Below are 25,633 nucleotides of genomic sequence, written 5' to 3' on the forward strand. Positions count from 1 at the left end.
GGGACCCGGGCCCTCAGGAACCGCTGGGCACGTGACACTACCGCCGCCCCCGTCGCCGCTGCCGGCACCACCACCGTAATTTTTTTTTTTTTTTTCGTACTGTGCGCACGCAACCCGTGCGCGCGCCTTATACGGCCGTTCGTCTTCCTCCACCTTGCCGGACGCTGACTGCTGTCGCTTTTCAAGCCAGCCGACTAGCTTTTTCCCAGCATAAGTCACAGCACGGAAATTTAGCTAGGCCTTCTTATCTGCTTCGCTATCGTATTAGAAGAACTGATCAAGCAAGCTTTGTGTGAGCATGTAAGTGATCTGATCTCGGTATGGCTCGGAAAGGCGTGCATTTACTCGACAATTCATTAAATCAACGCGTCTTTCCTATGCGTGTCTCTATTTTGATGTGTGGAGTTTGAACTCGGGACTGAAATGAACCAACTAACTCGAGAAGTGTAACTGACGCCTTGAAAGTTACACGTCTGACAACGTTCGCGTACCATCATTTTTAGAAGTTAACCTCACGATGCGATTGTTTCAAGGAGTGCTTTTAGCGCCAGGTTCACCTTGCTCTGGGAGGTGTACGGGCTCGGCCTCGTCGTCGTAAAACGTAGAACCTTCCGACTCGGCTTCGCGCAGGAAGCTGTACTCGTCTCGAACTCCACTCTCGAATGAGTCGTGCATTTCTTCGGACGTAGTGCTGCCAGAAGCTGGTGCCGCCGCCAGCGCCGGCTGCCGGCTGCGGTACAGGCCGTACCCCATCGGCGACTGAATCGCTGCGAGGGGGCCTGACCAAGCGTGCGGTCGGATCAAGAAGGAAAAGAAAAGAAACGTTAAAGTGTTGTGCCACATTGCAAAACTTTCTCGCAGTTACCATTACAGATTGGCACGCTGGCATAGTACGTGAACTGCAGGGCATAAGCCAGCCTGAGCCTCTCATTCCTGGCCCCATGCACTCCCACGAGAGGGGCGCGCTCATTAAGGTTTCTGCCCACAGTTCACGATCACCAGGGGGTGACTCAGGCTGCATGTCACTCACTCGAGAAATAGGCAATGTTAGGCCAGAAATTTCCTATTCCATGCCCCATCTCTTCCACAGTAGCCTAAATCCTCTATCAGTAGGGGAAAAAGCAAGAAACTTTCGATTTTTAGGATTTCCTGAAGCTCCTTAAAAATTTCCTTTTCGCCAAATGTACCTTTAAAATTTCCCAAAAAAAGGAAAATTTTCATAATGGCACATTAATGCAGGCGACATTCCTGGAACTGCCCGGGTAATTATGTTCTGACAAAATATCAGTGCCCGTTACCGCGCAGAAAGCTGATCGCATTTCTCCGGAGCAAGTAACTAATTGCCTCATCTCCGACTTTGTCCAGAAAAAGAGGACAAAATCAATGATAACATGAGTTTTAGGTTGGATGTTAATCCTTTGTCGGAAACAGCAGTATCGGGCATAGCGATGCCGCAACTTTGCTGCACGCAAGAAGTGGGACGAACGGTTACGAGGAAAAAAGGATTTCTCCAAATAGCTCGCCGACACAATAAGAGCAGGAGCCTTCTCTGGTTGCTGCAACAAAATTTATTTGATGATTTCATACAGCATGCCTTATGGCAAATTTGAGAACAGAAAAAGTAGGGTTAGTTTCGCGTACACGCATGACCAAGACTTCTTAAGCAAAAAAGGCACAACGTACGATCAACAAAGAAGGCTTCGCGAAGAGACATTTGCTCTATATATACTGCACACACCAGAAAACCTTCGCGTTTCTGTAAGACAACCTATTTCTGGAGGGGGGGGGGGGGGGGGGGGGGGGTAGAATGTCGCGAAATTTTATCGTGTTTATTGTTTTTACATGCACCGAAACTGTTTTCATCCTTTGTTTCGTGGGGCGAATTGCCTAGCCTTAAAATCCTTCAATGTGACTATTTTCAGAATGAACGCGGCCACATGAGAGAAATTTTGCAGTGTTGAGGACTGATCTCGACAAGGCAGATTTTTTATCTGGAAGATTCTGCGTCCTGTTCGTCGATTGCAGTGCCTATCGGTGCACGCGAATAGCCTAGCGCACTTCCTGAGGCGGCCAGATTGAAGCCCTTCGTTCCGGAGGTGGCATCGCCCCACCGAAGCTCACTCACCGGCGGCGCCCTTGGCTTCGCTCACGAGCTGTGCCAGTAGCTGGCAGGACTGCATCTGCGCACGGCAGACGGCGCATAGGCACAGGTGCTGCAGGAAGCCCAACTCGCCCTCGGGAGTCCCGATGTCAGTCGAGTTGCGGCGGGACGCTTCTTCAGCCACTGCCGGCAGCCGTGGTCGCTGCCGCGGCTTCCCGTATGGCAAGCTCGTGCGCCCGGTGCTACCTGCAAAAATCGTTGATAACGTTTCACTGAAAGCGCGCTCTCAACGTCAAGCGAGTTGGACCACACTGAGACTTGGACTTCCCGTAACCTGCAGCGGCCTGTCACATCACATCAGGAATTAGCGTATGCAAATGAAAAGTCGCGTTTATTTGAAAGCGCTCGAAACGTTGTTCCTTCTTTATCACACACATTTCCCATGTACGTACAGAACAGTTAAAAAACATTCCCTTTCAAATGCTGCAGGTATGTGCGGTTGAGTTACTTTGCGTTTTATAGTACTTTTTCTTTCTTTCTTTCTTTCCTTCCTTCTTTCTTTTTTTCTGTCTGTTTGTTCCTTCATTTCTTTCTTTCCTTCTTTCTTTCTTTCTTTCTTTCTTCCTTTCTTTCTTTCTTTCTTTCTTTCTTTCTTCGTTCGTTCGTTCTTTCGCTCACTGGTTCGATTTTTTCCTCCTTCGTGGACATGACTATCAGAAATACCTGTATTTCATTTCATCTTATTTCCTAAATACCCCCTGTGGGAGTGGGAGCATTACATGAGGAATGAAAAAAAAAATAAAAAAGAATATTAACAATACTAGGTGTGTTTTCGATACACGGGAGGTCATGAAAATTTTCAGCCAAAGGTGACGGGTGATCTACTGAGGACGCCCTTCTATTTTGTAGCAACATGGAGAAAGAATGGGTTGAAGAAGCAGTAGTTCGGGCGCGGGGCGAAAATAAACTGCAGTGAGCTAGCGCGGTTTTATATGTAAGGGGCTGTAATTATGAAAATTCCACAGTTAAGCGATAAATAATAGAACTTGTGCCCATGGATGATTCAAAGGGCACAAGATTTACCCTGACCTGAGGCCCGGTTCCTTTGCAGTGAAATGATTTGTAAATGTGGTCCTTGGCCCCATCTGGGGCATACTGAACATACTGAGCATGCCACCGCGTATACGCGGTGCCTCATGACAAGGAGGGTGACATCATCACAATCCCTATAAGAAACGGGACGTGAAGGACCTTAAAAAGTACATGCCGATTGATTTACAGTTCGTTGTTTTTTCTTCGCAGCCGGGATTCAATCTTGCATTCTTGGGTACAGCAGTCGAGTGTCCTAACCACAGCGCCCCCGCGGAAGGGCGATGCAGTAAAAGGTGGCTATTCGGCAACAAATAGAAGAGGCATTTTTCGGAACGTAGCGCGAAAAAACGAGGACAACTAAGAAGGCAGAGACACGACCTCCTTCCTCGGTTTTACTGATTCATTTCGAAAAGTGCACATGCTGCACCTCGCACAGTTTAGCATTTTTGTGAATAGAAGAGACAATATCCCTGATTAGGTTTTTAGAGATGAAACACTGGCGTCACATCAATAAGGAGAATGAATATATCTTGCAGCATTATTTTAGAGTGCATAGATCATATATGTTACAATAACTTGGCGCGGGTTCCATATGGCGGATGTGTGTTCCAGTCTAGGGTGAACGAGTGACTTAATTCTTGTAAGCGAACAATTTGTCACTTGTGGGGCGAGACGCAAGTGGCGTTAAGTTTTTCAGCTAATGATATCATGTTACGACGTGTGCATTCAAATGTTATATCATTTACATAATGGGAGGTTTAAGTATTTGAAAGATGCGGATTCTGTGAAGTCGTTAGCGGTTACGTATACTGAATGGCATGCGGTTTGTAATGGCGAGCTTGAAAACAAGCTTGCATTTGCTTTAGTCTAGGCTTGTCAACAAATTTTCACGTCACTGTTCGATTCAGTTTTATTATTTTGGAGAGATTGTTATCAATAAAGCTATACTCTACGTAGTCGCTAGCAAACAATAGAATTTGGAAAGATACTTGCTGTGGAAGGTCGTTAACATATATCATAATCTTCGCGCCTTTCCTTAGCTTTGCTATGCTATACTGCTTGGCAGCTCTGTCCATCTAGTTGCTTCAGAAACGTGTCTCATTCTTTTACGCCAAACAAAACGTCTCTATTTTTGTATGCCAGAGTGTTTTATGACGCATAAGCAACTATAAGGAAGACTGTCATGTGCCAAAAACCAGGTAAGAGATACCGGCTAATAAAACTGTCTTATCACTGTTACTTTTTTTTTTTTTTTTTTGCAAGGATCATCACCTAAATATTGTTTCATTCTAAATGAGAAGTTCCATCTGCACCATTTTCATTTCAGACCCAATGTAGAGTGGAAAGATAATGCTTTTGTCACGAGTCTGAATTTTTCTTCCCCAAACGTCAGCTTAGCCCTGCGCAAAAAGCCAGCGTGTAGCATGCGCTGCTCTCGGTGTGTGCACCACAAATAACACGTGACCAACTATCAAAAGGCATACCTTTCGAGCACAAACACCATGGTAGAAAGTCGAATGGCTTAGGCTTAGCGACTTTCGTTGAGCTTTCGCCAGATTCTGTTGCGCCCGTTGCGGCATCGTCTTTTTTCCACTTGGGCTTGGAAGCGTCCTTTCTTCTTGGAATTAGGGGAGCTGCGGATCCTGCGCAAAAGTGATTTCGAGTTTATTACCCGTGTCTACCACCTTGCTATAGCTATAGCATCTTCAACAGCTGTAGCTTGTAATCTGTCAAGTTTGAATGCATAACGAACAACAAATGCGTGGAATGGCTCAGCAGCGTGAATAGGTTTCATTGTGCATTCCACCGTGCATTGATATGTGCCATTGCTGGTGTGTCAGAAAAGAAGTAGTATACACATATAAACTGGATGGCTGAAACTCGACACTTAATCCTTCAGATGCTGGTCTTCAAAAACGTTTACTTCTCCTCTAAATCAAACTATAGTTCATCAAAACCTCAGCTTTATGAGCGATATAAAAATATCTTTAAATTATACACAATCTGTCTCGCGACACACATGTATATATATTTCATATGCCTTCTCCCACATCGTCACCCATCATGATCTTCTTTTTTCTCTCCTTCCCCAGTGCAGAGTAGCAGGCCAGATTTGAATTATTCCGGCCAACCTCTCTTCTTTTCCTTTCAATAAATCCATCTATCTATCTATTGGTAAGAAGCATGTCTAGCAATTTAACGTGAAAAACCATTGCGTATCCGTGAAACAAACTACATTTCATTCGCTGACATCGTTCTACGATAGAGCTCAAAAGCTCTCTGCTATGGGGACTTTGGTGCTCATGGGTCACAACTTTCGGCCAATTCTTAAATTGGCTCTTTCACATCGAGAATGAAGGTCGTACTTGTGTACTTACTTCGTTCAACTGAGTTTCGAAAGGTAAGTGTCTTCGCCATGAAAACTGTCCCTTCGGACTAGCCACGCTGCCAATGTTATCGTGCTGTCTCGCGCTCAGCTGTTGATGTTCGTCAAATGAAATTGGGGACATTCGAGGCCTAAATCAGAGAGAAAATCTAACTATAATATACAAGGCATCTGCTTTCCGAAAACTGGGCCGATAATGGAGCCGTAAAATTCTAATGAGTCGCGAACATGCTGTCCCCCACTGCAGTCCTCGAAAACCTGAAAATCTAATAGTATTCAGCATTAATTTACATGCAGGGGTGCGCTGACATCTCTTCTGCAAATCGGTATGAACAAGCTTTTCGAGCCTCACTGGCGTTTGTTCTTAAGCGCGAATAATGTTGCCGTTATAACTGCCATGGCACCTCGATGACCGTAGGCGTGCGCTGAGCCGATGGACTCCCTGGACGAGCCGACGGGCGACTCCTGCGGCGGAGCGGGAAGCGGTGGCTCCTCTCCACGCACCAGCAGCGGCACGTTCGCGTACACAGCGTCGCTGGCCAGTGGCTCAACGGTGGGGAATGTGCGACGGGACACCACGTCTCCCATTCGGCGGTAGCAGCCGTCGTCGCTGGCCACCGAGGTCACCGATGCCCGACGAGTGGGCTGCGGCGAAGGCTCGGCCGACGCCACCCCGCGCCTGCGGCCTGCACAGAGAGCGCCAACAAAACAGCTGCTGCTTAGATGCGCGTCGAAATTTGCTCATTTTTTAGGGGTTCCGGATCCAGATTATTAAAGAGAGCATCAACACAGGTGGTGGTCCCCAAATTAAACTGTCCGAGTGGACCTCCTGTTCAAAAATGCAGTAAGTGGTGGGATTAGCCCGCATGAGAACTTCAGTAAATGCGCATGAAAAGTGCAGGCTTTCGTAGCCCAGGGCTGCTCTTCCTGTTCATTGTCATGTCAAGCGACTTAAATGCGATGTAATAATACGGGCACATTACCTAGGATTCTAGGCTGCATGTCCCGCCACGATGGCTCACTTGCTATAAGGTGCTCGACTGCTCGAAAAGCAATGTGCCCGTGTACTGTGCGACGTCAATTCATGTTAAGGAACCCCAGGGGGTCAAAATTCCAGGAGCCCTTTACTACGACGTCTCTGATAGCCTGTGTCGCTTTGGGACGTTAAACTCGATAAACGAAACCAACAAATCCAGGTTGTATGGTACAAGCTACTCAGTCACCCACCCATATAGAACAGCTTTGAAGACATGCACTAGCTTGCACATTTAGTGCCCCGGGTAGGGTGCTGCAAGTTTATAGTAATAAATCAGTTATCCTGAAATGAAAAGTGCAGTATTTCTCTCATTCCCAGGGAAAGAGAGGAAGAAGTGAGTTGGTAAGAAGAAAGAAAGCGACACAGTCGCGGAGGTCTTCGCGGAGGTATTCATTCCAAACCACCTGGGGTTCTCTCTGTGTACGGTGTCTTTTGACTTTCGCCTCCATTGAAACGCGACCGCCGCAGGCGGGATCGGACCCGCGTGATCGGACTCAGTAGTCTAATGCTCGCGCTTTGTTTTCAGTGAGACGAGCTGGCTTTCTCCTTGCTCTTTGTCGTTGCGAGAGTACAATTTTTCGGAGCGAATTCGGATATTGTCGTAAAAGAGAGTTGATGGCAGACTGTCACTCACGCATTTCTCTCTATCTAGGCCTACCCGACTTCCTTCGTTACGCAACAGGAAGAAATTGAAAACATACAGGCCCGTGCAAATGGTGTCGTTTATGAAGGCGATAGCAGGCCACGTGGGAGAAGTAGCTACGAAGTCCTTTTCCATAGGCAGTGGGGAAAAAGTGTGCAGATAAGGAGTCAAAATAGTGTGAACGTTTGGCTTTGGAGCAACTATCCAGCATTGACACAAAAGCAAAGATGTGCCGCCTTCGTGCCTTCCGAGTCATGAGGGACGGAAACACCAGTCCGAAAAAAAAAAAAAATTATGAGGAACACTTCAAGTTTGGCCATCCACATGTGGTGTCCAATATCACACGGTCATGAAGGTTTTTAAACCAGTGCTCAACTTTTTACTGCTCTTTTAAAGACAGAAGTTCTGTCAATCGCCTTTTTAGAGTCATTTCCAGCTAACACGCATCGAAGCAACATGAAATTAAACACTTTGCTGGCATAAATTCAACGATTAGTCCCAAGCGCGAGCCAAAAGTATTTCTCTTGTTCTCTTTTCAACTTCTTTCCCTCATCGCATGGTCCCTTCGAGGATATTTTTGTCCCATGAAAAAGCAGCAATAAAGTTGGTCACAGAGGGCGAACAACGTGTTCCTTCTTATTTTGCTCTGATAGCTGCACCAGACGATAACAAGAGGCCCTATGCCTGCCTACATTACTTTTCCGTATGCAGTTAGCTCGTGGGTGTTGCAAGACTCATCGTTTGTCGGCTCGATTCCAAAGTCAGCGCATACCTGCTCAGGCATTCCATTGTTCCGGATGTAACGTATATGCATTATGATTTCTGACGTGCTACAGCATGACTCATTGATAGAACGCGACAGAGCAGCCGTTTGCCGCTCACAATGATTGCCTCAAAGCTGGGTAGCTCTTAGATTTCTAACCAACCTGTGTGCGCTTGAGTGAAGTCTTCTAGTCGGTGCGACCTGGAGGGCGGCGCTCTGAAGCGAGCACTCCCATTTTCGGACTGGAAGGCGCTCAGTCTAGAGTCGATGTCAACGCTTTCGAAGGCCACCTTCAAGTTCTTGGGCCTGTTCTTCTTTGATGGGGACGCCGCGGGGCCGTGTTTTGGCACGGGTGGAGGCGACTGCTCCTCAGAGTCCGACGTGCGCCTCGGTCCGCGCCTCGAGTCTTGTGAATGGCTTCTGAAGCCTGCGTTATAAAATTTGAGGCTAAACTTGACACTCCTAACATATTTCAAGCAATCCAATGTTTTACAGCATTACCGAGTGGGCTGATTTCAACAACTTTCGCATTCTCCTTCTGCCTAGCGAATGTTGGTGTTCATGTTGATATTCATTTCAATACGGCGTGTAGTATTGTTCGGCTACCCAAACAGTGTCACTGCAGTAAACCTGACCCCCTTATCATACTGAAATTCAGTTCACCAGTGCTATGTAACCATACGTGTGATATCTTGTAACTGTGGCTGCTTGTTAGGCGCCGCGATAAGCCAAACCAAACAGCTCGTATCGATCGCCAATCCAGCATTACTTCAGTGTTTTCAAAGCACAGCGCGCGTCTAACGGCACCTAAATATCTCGAACCGTAGTTCAACACAAAGGGCTTATTCGAGTGTTCTCGTTAATTCTCTCGGTAGTCACCCAGTGGGCCGCTGCTTCAGCGCCAAATTTCCAGTTTTAATAGTATTAATCCAGAAATGCATTTGACGGCTACATTTTGGTATTTCTTTGTCCGCCCACACCGCGAGAAAATGACTGTTTCAACTATGTTATATAATTTCAGGAACAGGTAAAAAACATACGGATTGAGCCTAATTCCTCAGGGAGTTTCCTGGAACCGAAGCAAGTAATTGCTCTGAAAATAAAATTGGGTTAATTTGGGTAGAGTAGGAATCGAACCTATATGACCATCAGTTGGTCACGCTACCCTTAGGTCACGAAGATTTTTGTACTGCTTTTATTGTCTGCAGTTATGTTAAAGCAGGCAGGTTGAAGGTGGACTTAGTGAACCTGCGATGTGAACAGGATACAATAAAGTAATCCCGTTGTAATCATATCGTTTTTGTAATCATAGCGTTTTTGTTATCTACAGTAGCAAGATGCCAATCAAGGGAGTCAATGAGCATGGGGGCGAAAGCTACTGATCTAACATTCGGAAAACCATGCAACCCTGAACTGCTGTCACGTTGGCATATCAGCTAAGCGGTAGCAAATTTTTAAAATCTTCGATTGCCGCTATGGCAGGCATTCAAGTTTTTTCGAAGGGCCGCTGATGACATCACGAAGAAAGCAAGTATTACTGCGCATTGCTGAATCGTTAAAAGTGCAGGGGATGGTGAAAAAATAACGAAGGGAGAGGGGGGCGGGGCTAATATTAATAACATTGTAAGGAAAGGAACAAAAAAAGAACCAGCAAGCAAGGCACCCTATAGACATCTGCAATGAAGGACCCCTGGGAGCTGCCATAATTTCGTTAGCCATGTCATGTGCCCCTTGCACTAGCACAGTGGAAGCGCAGCGAAACCACTTCCAGACAATCCAGAGAGGAGGTGTTTTCAACACCTCCCGCGCCTGATGAAATCTCTCTCTCTCTCTCTTATTATGCAAAATAAGTGCGCGCATAGATGAAAACACTGTCCTTTGTTTTCGTTTTAACGAAAAACGAACATTCGGAACCAAACCGCCCGGAGAATTTGCGCTTTGTACTAAAGGCCTAAAAACTGTTTCGGGGTTGCATTGTTCACAATATGCGAGTGTATCGTAGCATCAAATATGCCAAAAAAAAAAAAAAAAAAAAAAAAAAAAAACAACTAGGCCATTCTTTAATGTTCTATCATGAAAGAAGTATGAACTGTTTGCAGACTTAGCGGCTGTTCGTTCAATCTTTTCGGTGAGTTTTCACGTGCAGCAGTGGGGGTCACACACAGAAAAAAAAAAATCCGCCAACAGGCACTATTATAAAACTCGTAACGATGGAAGATCGACGGCGACGTTATTGCATTGTTATACAATGCTCATTATTTTTGCTTCTTGAGCATCAATAAAGGCCTCGCATGCCAAATAATAAGTTAGAAGCAGTGCCGTGACTGTGCCTCTCATTTTCTTCTACCTTGTCTACGTTATCGTCGTGAATCTGGATGGCACATCAACTCGGCGAAACAGCAACTCACAACAATACAGAAAAGTATGTTCTCATTCTAGAGAGTTCGTTCTAATGTTCTACAAAATATTATGCAGATAGTGACGTGACCTAACAATGCACAGTGTCCTAGCAATTTTATGCGCCGTTTTCGTTTTGGCAACCACACTTCATGTTTTCCTTCGTAGAAGCTCCTTAAGATATTCGGTAGTTCGAGGTGCATTCAATATGGATACTTAATTTACTTCAGCTTGATTTCAGACCTGAAGACGTCTTTCTGACAGCAGGTCCAGCATAACAGAACCCCTTGGTAGGGACTATTTTGTTACTTATTCCGTGCTGTCACGACTTCGCATTTCATATTTGCTGACCGCACTTACGTTCAGAAAATAGGAAAAGGCTCATGAAATTTGCGTCATTTTTCTATCTGAGCAGTGCGCGCATTGATGCAACTACTCAAGCCTGAAACGACAAAATGCAGTTTAAAAATAATAGAAAACTCATACTAACAGCTTGAAAAAGCTCGAAAAGATATATAACATTACGAGCGCTATATACATGCGCGCTGCGTACAGCTTTTATTTTCTAGATTGGGCAATCGCTTGCCAGTGTTCTCATTTGCATTTCCTATAAATATCGCCCCTGGAGTGGGACAGCAGGCCTATGAACCGCACAAAAGGGGCACTCCGTACTTCGCCGTTAACACGTCTTACACAAGCGCATAAAACACATAACTGCCCCTGGATCTTAACTGCAATCTCTGGTTTCACGAAAATAAGAGTCGCACTGATGTCTGAACGTATTGTTCGTCACTGTTCGTGTACCAAAGGTTCACGCATCCGGGACCTGAACTGCTTTTTGCCACGAAGTTTTTCTAGTGCCTGCTCAGTTGCATTTGAAACACACGGCAGGAAAGATTTTTTTCGAAAAAGCATTCACCTTAAGACGCAAAAAATAAGTGCTTAATTAACTTTTAGGTAGAAGGTCGTTGCGTAAAACGCAAATGGTCAGCTTACATTTGGCTTGTCTGTTCCAAGAAAGATTTTATTTACTTTCATTTTTCGTTACCAGTTCTGTTTACCGCTCTTTCAGTAAATAAAGAGAAAGCAAAATAGTTCCACGTACAGAATAGGAAGTATATTCTGTCCATCGGAATATGCCTGCACAGCAATAAATGCAAGATCTTCCACGCACTACAAAACCCTAGATCGCAGTTTACTGTAACGAACACTGCGCAGTAAGTATCATGACGTCACGGCTTTTTTTTTTTTTTTTTTTTCAATGGATATAGAAACAGGAGCGCGCTGCATCAGCGATGTGGCAATTTACCATATCGATGACGCAGGGCCCCATGCGGCAATGACAAAAAAAAAAAAAAAACACTTGTACAAGCTTAAAATACACGTTTAGGTAGTAACGCTCCTTAACAGATGCCACGCATTGACTTAAGTCCACTCAATTCAGGCGGCAAAGAAGAAAGATAGGACTTACGAACGGATCTTGAGACATCCATCACTGTCCGCAGATAACCAGTTCTGCAGCATGCAGGCACAGTTTTGTCGGGCGAATTTTGTGACTGGAATCGACAGAGTTGTCGGAATACCCTGCAAACGGTCCCAGCGTCAGGCTCGTAGCTCGCTAAAAAAATGGAGTCAGGGAGGCAAGCAATGGAATCAGTCGCGAGTACAGGGGAGATGGTGGCCAGCTTCACGTGACGGTCTCGCCGGTGCCTTTCCTGCGCCGCTCAAGCGCGTAATGAGATGCACCTGCGAAAGTGACGCGGCCGTTGTGCTGGGCTCTCATATGTGGGTAAGCAGTGCAGGATATGTAGCGGGGCCAGGTCGCGGCTCCCGGAGGCCTTGAACGCATTTATACGCATGGCGGCGGCGGCGGCGGCCAAACTCCGGAAGAGTCGATCGGAACACACCGTCGTTGGGTCAGCCTGACGGCCCATCGCCTCGACCCCTGCGCCAATGCGGCATTGGTGACCGATAGCGAGCGATGTAGTTGAGGCAAGCGTCCAAGTTCACGCGCTTAGCCAGCGTGGAAGTCTGTAAATCGTCGACCATTCCGGCGTTCGAATGATTGCGAAAATTTAGCCTGACGCGTTGACGCCTGACGCGCCCTTCTCGATGTTAAGCGTTGTTATTCAGGAAGGATATGCAAAGACAGGGGCCTATGATGGGTGAATTTTGAAATTCCATTTTAAATTATATTTAAGCATGGACCACTTTAAACATCAAATCACTGCACTTATATTTAGTTCATGTGATTGATGTTTTACAAGCTGCATTGATCGACTTCGCCTAACTAGTGGCGCCTACTTTATAAACAGTGTGGCTTTGAAACAGAGCGTTTTAAACTACCTGGAGAACACTCTACCTCCATCGTCCCTTTTGAATTTGAGATATCCGACGGGAGGGAGCTTTGCCTATATGGGATGTGACTTGCCCAAATCGCTTCGTATGCTCAGTTTCGGGAGGTTTCGCGATGGTGTGCGTCATGGCCACATCATGTCCGTCTCTCCTCCCTGGCCTTAGGCTCCGGCATGAACTCTATTCTTCTCCACTCCTTGGTCTTTAAAATAGTAGCTCGCTTTTAAGTATACACCCTTTTGTAAGACACCCATCATCTCACCCAAGGCCCTTCTCAATGTGCTATATCCCTACCTCAATGTCGCTATAACCTTTCTCTCCTCCCAATTAGCACTGATTCCCGACCTCTACCTGATCTTTGAGCAGGCATCACTCTCTGGTCATGTGGCTGTGGAGACGGATTCCTTGCATCATGACCTAGACAACACCTCCTCCTTCCTTAACAGCGCTGATCTTTCTCAATCCTGCTTCGGAGAAATTCGAGCTTCTCAGCCACTTCTCATGCCCATCTACTCCATCTATATTTCTGACTCTCCCATTCCTCCTGTCACTGAGTGTATGTAAATTTCATGGCTTCCCTTAGCATCCGGCCAAGGACGCATAAGCCCTTTATTCCGTTCCCACGACTCACGACTTGGCAACCTACCTTTAGCATCGTATGACTACTGCGAGGCTCATGCGTGCCGCGTTTCCCACGCACTCGCGCTCAACATATTCTTGTACTTTTTTCTTTATATCTTCAATCACACTCAATCCCTCAGGATCGCACTTGTGGGCCTATACAAGGATTTTCCCAGCCTCCCTATCTCCATCTCTCCAACCAATTTCTTCGCCACAGCCTTTTCCAGTGTCCCTTCACTCTCTTTTCACACTTTACACTGTGACTCCCAGCTCCCCGTACTTTCCATTACCTGTAAAAGTCAGCAGTTACTGACTTCGCCAGCTTTCTCCCCCATTCTCGTTCCACCTTTACCTCTCCCATTCTCAACCCGGATCCCAACCTCCTTACCCATGCTTCCCGTCAAACATATCCATACTCCCGCATGAAGGCTGTCGTCATGAGCCACATTCCTCTCTCTGCTACCTATAGGAATGCCCTACACAGATGCCCTGGGCCTGCCTCAACGATTCAACGCAGTGGATGCGCGTACATAGAGGCGCCCTACAAACACTTCCTGCGCCTCGAAGTTCCTGAGGCTAACCTTGGTACCATCCCTACTTCCACATCGCCGGTCAGGACCTCTATCCTTAGGGCACATTGCCCCTCAATGTCGAGCCCGTCCAAATAACGCGTTCATCACCCTCTTCCGCCTCTCCGCCTTTCTTCGTATGCTGACCTACATCACTGTCTTTTCTGAACGGCTGCTCAGCCGTTGGATTCCTCTCCACCATCATCACATGACAGGACCTTTATTGCTGGAGTTGTACCTATAAAGCATTGACTTCAAGAATGTTCATGTTTATTTTCTTTTAGCGAGAAAAGGAGGGGCCATGACTAAAAGCTATGAAAACAGCCCCTTCATTATTGTGGCACCATGTCCAAATATTGAGGTAAGGGTTTAAAGCGACATTTAATGGATTAATACATTTATCAGCAGCAAACAATACTCGTATTATCTGCAAAAGGGCTTGTTCAGAAGAAGTGAAACGGCTAGGAAGATGTGTTATATATATCATGTACAGGAGTAAATAGAAAATAGAATTGAGCCCTGAGGAGCACCTCTATCAACAGACCATGTGATCAATATAGTACTGCTGATATATAGGGCCTGCGCTCTATTCAGCAAGTAGGTACTAATAAGTTATAAGGCGAAACCAAAAATACCTGCCTTATAACGTTTAGCAGTTAGACTTTAGTCCAAATGCTCTTATTGCGTCGAATAACACAACCGCAGCAAAGTTCTAACCAGCTTTAAATCTGAAACCTAAATGATGAGGTGATATGCTATTAACTTTATTAACATTTTTGTTTTTCTATGCATTTATTCACTCGTTTTACTAAACAGGGATAAGTGTTGAAATGAGATAACTATAAATGAATGTTGGGCCACGTTTACTGGATATCAATACGAATTTAACCTTTTTTCTTACCTTGTCTGCAAACACAGTTAAAGATTGAAGAAAGAGGAAGAATATACTGTGGAATCAAGTTTTATGTCAGCGGATTGAATTTCATCGCAACCGGCACATGTGACCTTTATTTCATGAAAATATCAATACTATTGTCAGGCTCGGTCGGGAATAGGTTCAATGACAGCAGAAAGCTCCTGAAAAACATTTCAGGATGAGGCAGAATGAGAGATGTCCAAAGCAGAATTCGTTCAACATGTTGACAATCTCCAATAAGTTTGGTAATGAGGGCTAGAAGATTTTAGCTGATTGATAGGTTTATAAAGGCTTTCTTTTCAAAACGAATTAAGCTTCATAGCTTATTGGAGCCCCTACCTACACAATTTATTTTTGTCCTTTAATTTTTCCTTTTTGCTTCTTTCAGAATGGTGTTAAATGTACTGCAATACTCTCTGTTTCTAGCACACTTTCAGTATAATGCTAAATGCATTTTGCATAACTTTTTGTACAGTCTTTTTCGCATATATTTTATTAAGCTGTTAGCCAGCCACGGATTGTGCAAGCCAGAGGACCAAGCTTTTTTGACATTTGACCTCAGTAGCTGATTCGTCAAAGCATTTTTGTAGCGAAAGCTACGCTACACTTGGGCATTTCGCCGGTGCCTGGAAGAGCGCCAACTCTGGTCTCTGCATTCATGTGGGAGGGTGAGATTAGAGTAAGCCTGCCATACATCTGAATTCACGTTTCCCCTATAGGCCACGCAGGCACGTTTATACGGCTTAGTTAAAGCGGGGCTTTATATGTGGGCTACCTACGCTATCGCGTCATACCCTTAAAGGCGGGGCTTAAGTGTGAACCGCAATTTTGTAATGAAAGGTACACTACGCTACCCTTAAGCATTTCGCCGGTGCCTGAAAAAGCGTCCCGTTGCCTAGCAACCGGTTTCGCCACTGTATGAGAGGCACAACGAGAAGAAGAAGAAGAAGACAATAGATAAGAACTCAGTAGTTCCCTACCTGGTAAAGGTGAACGACAAAAGCGAGTTACTAAGACAGAAGGTTCGTTCGAACGTTGTGCGGCGGTGAGCCCTGGAGTTCCAGGTAGAGACAATGCCATACCATTGGAAAGCTTCTATATCCGAATGAGAATGGTCAACGAGAGGTAAGGGGTGCTCATACGGGAAATGATACGCCGTGCGACGGACCAAGAAGCAAAGCGGTTGCAAATTTCGCGGTGCCTGAAAAAGAGCAGCAGTGCGCATGCGCCAAGATCGATTTTCCCCACAGGTGCGCCGCGTGTTCCCCCGCTGGATGCACTCGCCCTACAAAAGAGAAGGAGGAGGGTATCGACATCCCAGTCGAGTCGCAGCATTGCCATATTTTTTTATTTTGTCACTCAGTTCTTTAGATGCGTTTTTGCATGGCAAGGTAACTTCATAGCACTGACCATTCTATTCCAACTTCAACCAATGTTCTTTTGTTGGGTGTTTCTGAAGAATCTTTTATGCCGATGGCGTCTAGTTCCCAGAAATTCTGCAACGTATGCGGGCCTGGTCTGCAGTTTCGAAGCCTATTCTTAGTACACAGACATTGTTTGCTAATGTGAGGTTAGAAGTCACACTGAACGGTCCCTAGATGGTCCAACCCAACCTTATGTTCACCACTGCTAATCCTTCGTTTTCGTTGCATCTTTGTGCTTCCCCTGTTTGAAATTTCCAAAGGTGGTCGGCTCCAATTAGTAATCCAATACCTGGGACTGAAGACATGCTGGGTGGATCAGTTTGTCTGTAATCAGTGCTCCTCGAACTTCCATCTTGTGAACAAAACTGTGATCTGCGGGCACCTGCCTGACGTCCTGGCAAATAGGACAGTGTGGAACAAGTCATACAAGACAGCAATATTTCCGTGGAAGCGAAGTGTGCGTCACAGGTGAAAGCCCATTTCTCGCGCATGTGGTTTCGGACTCATTATATTCGTTTACATTTGACTCGTGAGCATATAAGCACGGTTCATGCTCGCTGCGACATTTTAGCTCGCGCGTTCATCTGTGCACGCGCCGCAACATCGCCGATAGCGTTCCCGAAGGGGATTTCCTACTAAAGATTACGCACGAACGTACACGCCGCGCAGGTGTAAAGACTGGGTTCTATTTTTGTCCGCATGAGTACACTTGTGCGCTTGTTTAGACGTATGTTTAGTACAATTTATTTGTCAACTGTGAAATATAGATTAACTGCACTTAATGGTAAATTGTAAATTTCCGAATCCTCGCAGCTGCAAACGTTGCAATAGTTTGCATAAGAACGGTCGTTTTTCATATGGCCTTATCAGGCAAAGCCAGAAATCCAGTGATGTTACGCCTTTTAACTACAGCCGAAAATTGTCGCCAAATGCCTTAGTGAGTTGGAAAGCAAAGCGAAAAATACGAGAACCGATGCACGCAAGCGCCGGAAACCTGCCACTTGTCAATCTGTTTCGTGCTCTTCTGCTGTTAATTCGGAATGGCTCAAAACAATTTAACTAAAATTCTATCCTGCCAATTGCATGTGGCACTGTCAAATTCATTTAACATTGCCGGCAAACTGCGTTGCCTTCTAACGGGTGAAAAGCAGCGAGCGAGTTCGTTTAAGAAAGCCTCTTTTCGAATAAGTGAGGCACGACTTCGATAACTAATATTGCTAGGCGATACGAATTAAACTGACACTACAGCTGAGGAGACATTTACTGGATTCTAAGGACCGCAGCTATTCACGCTTCGCGCCTCTGCTACTCATACCAGTTGCCGGGGAAGCGGTAAAATCTCACCGGCGGACCGCGGTTCTTTGCGCTGCGCAGACTGTTGTGACAGTGCACAACCCAACAGTAATGGCTTCCTGCTTTTTGATTCCATGCACTCTGATTTCGCCTCGCGCCGCTCTGACGCTGCTTTCGCGCCTCGAAACTTGAGGTTGGGAGCCCTTAAAGTGGCAGCGCAAAGCAAACGCGGTCGAACCAGCCGCAAAGACAAGTTCACTATCGTTCGGCAGTGCCCGATCGGGCGTCATTCAGCATGTTCTTGTCAATGCTTGCAGGGACGCAGGCTACTAAGACTCTTTATCAGTGATTTTCACGAATATCCGTAATTTCATTTCAAGCCAACGACATCGTTTGTACCTGGTCTTATCATCATCCAGCAACTTACTAATCTTGACAGAAATGTGGCTGAACGCTGACATCTCTGACAATGAGGTCCTCGCTGACTTGCCAAATTTGCTTCTTTTCCGAGACAGGAGAGAGAGAGAGGGGGGGGGGGGGGAGTTAATAGTACTTATTGCAACCAGACAGGAACTATCATGCACATGCAATAACCTTTCATCAGGCATCAAGATATTATAACTCTCATACCACTGTGTACCGCAGTCAATTCTCATTGGCATTTGCTACAACCCCTTTATTGTAAACTCTTAAAATTACAAAAAAAAAACAAATAAATGTGAGAGAAAGCCCGCACCGAACCAGAGGTTATCGCAGGCAAAAAACAATTAAAAATAAAAGCAAACGGGAAAATCCCAAGAGAAAATAAGGAGAAAAAGAAAACTATGGCACAAATATCGGGCGGCAAAAGTGTTTTTAGGGCAGAAATGCCACGCGACAAAATGGATCATTATAGAGACGGAAAAAAAACACAAGGCTGGATCCAGCGTGCCAAGAACCTTGCGATGCGCTCTCAAGTGGCCACGATGAAGGAAGGGGCGGAGAACTGTGGAAAGGAAGAGAAGTCAAGAAAAGAAGACGAGGGGAATAAAAAAGGGGGAGAGAAAGGAGAGGGAGCAGTTCTGTTTGGGGGGGGGGGGGGGGGGGGTAAAGTATGCTGGTCCCAAGAACAAAAAGAAAAACGTGGGAGAGAAAAAAGAAAACAAGGAGGAGAAACAGGTAGGAGCAAGGAAACCGATGCGCAACTAGTAGAAATAAACAACGAAAGAAGTTCAGCTAACAGTCATTACGGAACAAATCTATGTATTAATACAGATCAAAATAAACTAGGGCACTCAGGGCAATCAAACAGGAAAGTCACGTATCCACATGGCAGGGGCAGGGCCGCAGCCCACCAAAATCGGCCATATGGCGCCCCTGACCACACAAGACATGTTAAAGACTTTGTATTAATCGGTATAGGGCTACGAACCATCCGGGCAGGAATGAACGCAATTGACAGGTGGAAGCAAAGAAGAGTCACGAACAGCAATGCGTATAAGCAGCGCACGAGAACGAGCGGTGGATAACAAAGAAGGAGTCTTTAAAGGAAACAAATTTCGGATGCCCAGGCAGCATCTTTACTATATCTGCAGTGAGTAGACAGGCGCGTAGGTAATGAATCACGTCACCCTTAGCTTCACCGCATGGACAGGAAGGCGAAGAGATAAGTGCAAAGCGATGGAAGTACGAAGGAAAGCGGCCGTGGTCCATTAGGAGAGGAACAAGAGAACGGGACGGAGGGAAAGAGAGGGGTGGACGAAGAATGGAAGGTACAAAAATAGACAAGAGCGTGTCTGAGTGATCTGCGGTCCAGATGGATGCCCACAGGTTTAGAACAGTAGTGCGCATACGAGTGCACACAGACAAAGGCAATAGCCTCGACGGTTGTAAGAACCCACGCGTCGACACCAGAGAGACTGCCTTGTCTGCTAGCTCGTTGCCCCAGACACCACAGTGGGCAAGGACATGATATAAAAAGACAGGACGGTGAAGAGAAATGGTGGCAAGGTTGAATTTTATATCGTGGATGCGGAAGTCTCGGGTGTAAAGAGAATGAATAACCTGAAGGAGAGAAAGGCAATCAGAGTAGATGTGCAAGGGTAAAGGAGAAGGGGCGTGCCGAGCATAACAACAAGCCTCGTAAAACGCAACAGCCTCTGCGCAGAAGGCACTGGAGGCTGTCTCAAGGCAAAACCGAGCTACTTTACGTAGCGCGCCACAAGATGAAAATGCAACAAAGGCAGCGCCCGCAGAGCGGGATGTATAGGAACCATCCGTGAAAATATGAAGGCCGGGAAGAGAGGACTAAAAAGGAAAATTAGAAGGGAGAAGACGGGTGAACGAGAAAGAAAAGGCCAGAGAGGGATGGTCACACCAGGAATCAAAGCGTGGAAGAATATCGGATGGGAGATAAGTGCGACCTCCAAAAGTAACGGGATCCGCACCGTTTAAGAGGCTGTACTCTGCAAAGAGGCGGTTCAGCTTCAAGGGCAGAGGAGATACCCGGAGGAGCACCTGGAAAGCAGCCGTGCGCGTTGTGCGGAATACTCCTGGGAGAGCGAGAAGAAGGACACGCTGCACAGTAATTATCTTATTCCGAAGGCGGGAATGAACGGGGCGAGACCACCAAGCTGGAGCAGCGAAGATGATGGCGGGCTGTATCACCTGAAAATAAAGCCTACGGAGAGAAGAGGGGGGGGGGGGGGGGGGGGGTATCGAACGATAACATGAAAGGACGAGGCGCAAAGTGAGTACCTCTGCCAATTGTCGCGCAGGAAGTTAGCATGAGTTAAAAATGTGATATGACGGTCAAAAATAACAGCTAAAATTCTTAGTTCTTGTTTGAAGCTCAACGACCGGCCCGCAAAGCGCACGGTGGGGTTACGTTTGTCCATGGCGCCCACACCATGAGAAAATAGCATACAGAATGTTTTCGCCTACGAGATGGTGACACGGGAGTGGGAGGCCCAGCTGTCTATCCTATCGAGGACGTCTTCGAGTTTATGGCGCGTTCTGGCCGGTATCAATACTATGGTGTCGTCAGCATACACCTCTAAGAAGACACCAGGGGGCATTGGATAGTCGAGAAGGTCTGCGATAATAATATTCCACAACAAGGGGGAAACAGGGGAACCCTGAAGGCAGCCAAGAGTAGGATTGGCAGACACTTCTTCGCCCGTGCGCGTGCGGTAGACCACCGTGCAGTTGGAAAGGAAGGAACGTAAGAGGTGGTACGGGTTGGATGGAAGACCGCGGTCACGAAAGTGGCGAAGGACGAGGGGATGCCAAACGCTTTCGAATGCACCCTGAAAATATGGGGATCTCCACGGGCGTGCGGGATGCACAGAAAGATGACAAAGCCGTCAGCAACGAGGCGAGGGCTTGAACAGTAAAGCATGACTGTGTAAACCCTAACAGGTTGGGGTGGAGATGGTCTCTGGCATGCAAGAAATAATAAAGATGACCGTGCAGTAAGCGTTCTAATAACTTACACAGTATTGAATTCATTACTATTGGCCGGTAGGAAGTAGGGAGAGATGGATGGCCCGGCTTAGGAAGAAAGACAATCCGCCCCCTGCGCCACGCCGAGGGAAAGTGACCAAGACGGAGGGCACGGTTGAATAGGAAGAGGGAGAAGGACGGGTGAATACGCCAGAGGCCGGCAACCAATGGCGCAGTCAGCGCATCCAGACCGGGAGCCGTGCACGTACCGAGTGCGTTCACGCGGAACTGAACCTCGTGATGCGAGAATGGTACGTCAGGAGGCACGGAAGGGTTGTAAGGCAACTCGACAGATGCACAGATAGACGTGTGTAGCTCTAAATCAAATTTAGTATCATCACAGGCTACCTGTGTCCGGAGCAAAAGTACCGCGGACTCGAGGACGGAGGTCGTCAGGACGCCTCCACCGATGTTCAGGGGCGGTAGAAATACTGGTGCTCGCAGTTTGGCGAATGCTTGTTTAAAAGGTACAACGAAAATATTTTTTCGAGTTGCATCGCAGCATGCCTGTTGTGCAACTGTGTCCTTCGTCGCCTTGATTCTTGGCTGGTAACATGCAAGTGCCACCTGAAACGCGGTGTGGTATACAGGGCGCATCGACAGGTCTGAGCAAGGCTGGAAGCGCCGGCGCAAAGCTCGAACGCGGTGCCGCTCGATGGCAAGCTCGGGCGATCACCATGGCTTCGGTGGCTTAGAGCTCTGAGACCCGCAGACGTACGTTTGTGGCACTCAATAAGCGAGGCAACCCGGTCATGGAACCGCGTGACCACTGTCTCCAGTACGTCAGAGGAACGCAAGTCGGCTCCAGCGGCCCGAGAAACCCATGTGTCTCTTGCGAGAGAGTCAAGGATACGAGCTCTCGACGCAACCGTTAGACGATATTGCTGTTGAGGGGGAGGACCAGTTGTCACTTCAATATAAGAATGTTCGGGCATCGATTCGGCATCCGAGATGATCCAAGTGTATCCGGAGCTGAGCAGGGACGAGGAAGCGAGCGTGACATCAATCTACGACTCGGCGTAATGGTTATCATACATCGGGGCGGAAGTTGGATTATTCAAAACTGTCAGTTTATGGGACAGTGCAAAGTGAACTAATTTGGATCCGCGTGAGTCGGAGGGCGCAGGGCCCCATAATTCATGTTTGGCGTTAACGTCACCAGCCAAAATGATGGGGCGGCCGGCCGCCAAGGCAATCACTTCGCCGAGCCATTCTAAGAAGTCAAATTTGGCGCGCGGGGAGAGTAAACAGAAACGAAAATAAAACAAGCAGACGAATGGAATACCTCAAAAGAAGGTTCTCGTGTAAGGAGTAGCGAACGCGGATGAGATGGTGCAGAGAAGATGGCAACATCACCGCGCAGGCCTGAAGCCATGCCACCTACCACGTAAGGGTCCGCCACCGCCGCCAGGGAAAAGGAAGATGAAAGAAAATGACTAGAGAGTGCAGCCGTCGCACGCCGAGTGTGGTCATGGTTTATCTGAAGGACACTAAAACTAGCCATGGCGATACATAAAGGTATATAAACGAGCATAAAAGAAGCAGAACAGGCCCACACACAGCCTACGGCTGGGAAATAGGGTAGAGGGGAAACAACGAAGGAACAAGATTCAGCGGCGATGTGGAACACTGGAGGCAAGAAGCGCTAAATGGGTCGAAAGCGCAGTGACTGATAACGCCCAAAGATAGATGGGAGAAAGGTAAGGTTGAAAGTAGCTCTGCAGGTATGAAAAAACAAGCCGCAATGTCAGTAAGCAGAACCTGGGGAGTGATAAGTAAAGAATACGACGAAGAGAAGTAAATATAGACTGGTGTCAAAAGAAACCCGTAACCACTAAAAGTGCGAACATAGCAATTACAAGGGGCTGAAAAGTACCCAAGCAAAGCAGGCCTCAGACTCAATGGTCATGTATTGAATCATATATAGGGCGGGAGAATAAGAGAAAGAAAGCTGGGTAATTACGCTATGAAGTCGTAACAGAAGATATAAATAGCAGAAAAAGCGGATGATTGGTGTCGCGGGTAACAAAAATAAAAGCAAGAACGTCAGAGGGATTAAGTGGATGCGGCAGGGGCACAGGCAAGGTGGCGGAGTACCGACTACTGACTCCATGCGATAACGGGTAACAATAGAGCAATGTAGAGGAAAATTGAAAGAAAGAAGGAGCAACCGCTATCGCGGAAGAGGGACGCAGGACGACCGCGGCCCTAAGTACCATAAGCGGTTCTGGCGCGAACACGGCTAACGCGCTCCTGCAAAATAGAACAGGAGGCGTGCCCGGCTTGAGGTTAGAGGGGCGGCAAGCGGCTTCACAAGGGGCACACTTGGCTTCAGTGTTCTGCATAGGGCGGGGGCACTGCGAGAGAAGGTGCGACCCCGCGCCTCGCGCGCAACAGGCCTTAGCAGGGTCCGCTACATGCGGGCATGCCTTAAGGGCGTGGCCATACTGGGCACAGAATGTACACAATGGGATGTGAAGGCCCTCCTGAACCTCGACAGAGGTCCAGCCCAGTGACGCGACGGGCCTCTCAAAGCCGGGAGAAGGCAGGGGGGTCGACTTATAGGATATGGATGCGCTGTCCAGAGCGTTGTGTCAAGGACAATCTGACCTTACATTTCTGTGGGTCTAGAGAGAGGGCTGGATTCCGGCGTTTCAGCAAGGTCACGAGTTCCTCGGGACGGATATCTGGGTCAACCCCAGATAGGCGGACATGGGGATTACGCCGCTGAGGTATGCGTACGTTGATTGAAGCCCGGGTAGTTTCGATGCGAGAAATAGCAGCCTGCAGGCGCTCGAGGTTCCCACGGTCCCGGGGAGTGACCACCAGGGCGTGACGGGTAGGTCTTAGTGTGACGGCTTCTATTCCCTTCAAATCCGGGTCGATAGCCGACTTGATGAGCGTAGCGATATCTCTGCCCACATTGTCCGAAACCCCAACCGACGTTAAGAACATCTGATGGGGCTCTTGGGCCGGAAGAGAGACCCCGAGCGCGACGGGCTCTGGGTGTCTCCGGATGGGATCCGAAGAACCTGAATTAGCGCTGACAGATGATATAGGGCCACCATCGCCGCGCAGGATGGTCGCAAAGGTTCGAGGAATGTCCGTTTTGGCTCGCAGAAGGCGAAGCTCTGCCTCGACCTCGGAGGCCCTGGCGGACACCTCGGTATTGCGGGCCCTGAGGGCCTCCAACTCACGGTCCCGCTCGATGAGTTGGTCCCGCAAAGCGCACACGCGCTCCCTGTCTCGAATGGAACAGGCAAATAAATGCTGTGCACTTGCGTTCATGGCGGAGACCAGGGACACGAGGGTGACCCGGACGCCTGCTGAGATCTAATTTTTTCCATCATTGACTACAGACATTAGTTGCTCGTGTGCCACCAGCAGTGATGCATCGGTGCCGAGCTTTAGGTTGTCGTAGAAGGGCTGGGAACTTGGGGCTTTGGCTGGTGGTGGGGAGAAACCATTCAAAGCAGCACCATGGACATGTAGAGGATATCCATCTGGGATGACCGTGGTGTCCGGATTGTCTATATTGGCATCATCTTCGAGGTCAGATGTGAGCTCATGAGCCGGAGAATTGCGCGACGGTCCAGTAGGCCGGATAATGCCATCAGTAGAAGTCCGGTCAGTCATGGCCGGCCTAGCAGCTGCCAGGCCTAGCCAGGCAGCTGTCTGGGTGCATGCATACTGCAGACAAAATGTACCTCGAGCTTCTGACCTCCGGGACGGAGGGCACTCAATGGTCCCCGAAGTGCTGCAAGGTCCTGCCGCGCAGGAAAAACCTCCAATAGGCCTTATAACGGTAAGAAAGAGCAAAGTAGCAGGAGCTCGAAACACTGCGATCAGCAGAAGAGCACTTCCTAGTGCTCTTCCACTTCTAGAAACGCCGAGCGCCAGGCCGGGGGACGCTTGTACCCATTTTACCGGTGGGTGTCCGGCGGTGGGTTTCGAACTAACCACCTCCCGCAGCCGAGACGGGAGCTCTAACCACTGGGCCACAGCTCTTCTGTTCTTCAAGCTACAACCCCTGACAATTCAGTGTTTGCTCGCAAATCGAACAATGCTTGAAGGAAAAAAAAATCAAATAAGACAAGCACACTAATCCCGGCATTCTACTCTTGGGGGAATGTTAGCGCCTCCCTACCTCTTTTTCAGCCAAACATAAATCAAAGAACAATTCACGACAACTGACCGCTATTCAAAAGAAAAGTTTAAATATTGGTTGAAAAGTTAATTCCTAAAATATCTATGACCTAACCAGCAAAACACATGCTTCACCAATACTTTGAAACGTTTGGAAAACAAACAACCACCTTTACCACTCAGCAAAATTAAATCGTGCTGAAAGGTCATGAAATAAGTATTACGAGGCCGAAAAAGCATACCTAAACGAAATTCGGGAAGCAAAACGCGCCTTTTTTCATTCAGATTTATCTAAAATGCTTTTAACTAACCCCGAGAAATTTTGGAAAGTCATTAACTCACATTTATCTAAAATGCTTTTAACCCCGAGAAATTTTGGAAAGTCATTAACTCACAACACGCGCATAC

The 25,633-nt window shown here is 47.4% G+C and overlaps 1 protein-coding gene across 1 annotated transcript in view; it reads right to left on the bottom strand.

Annotated features, from left to right (window-relative positions):
• The window catches only part of LOC146204214 (annulin-like), a 73,428-nt gene extending 61,517 nt beyond the window's left edge, over positions 1 to 11,911 (bottom strand). Inside the window, exons 1-6 of the mRNA XM_084589160.1 lie at positions 11,890 to 11,911; positions 8,185 to 8,448; positions 5,984 to 6,265; positions 4,678 to 4,836; positions 2,126 to 2,347; positions 558 to 779 (exon numbers count right to left, since the gene is read on the bottom strand). Coding sequence (XP_084445286.1) covers positions 558 to 779; positions 2,126 to 2,347; positions 4,678 to 4,836; positions 5,984 to 6,265; positions 8,185 to 8,448; positions 11,890 to 11,911 — 1,171 coding nt within the window. The remainder of the gene's footprint in view (positions 1 to 557; positions 780 to 2,125; positions 2,348 to 4,677; positions 4,837 to 5,983; positions 6,266 to 8,184; positions 8,449 to 11,889) is intronic.
• Between the last annotated feature and the right edge of the window lie 13,722 nt (positions 11,912 to 25,633).

Source organism: Amblyomma maculatum, chromosome 1, assembly GCF_055883805.1.
Source record: "Amblyomma maculatum isolate TAMU_Amacu chromosome 1, ASM5588380v1, whole genome shotgun sequence".
Lineage (NCBI taxonomy): Eukaryota > Metazoa > Arthropoda > Arachnida > Ixodida > Ixodidae > Amblyomma > Amblyomma maculatum.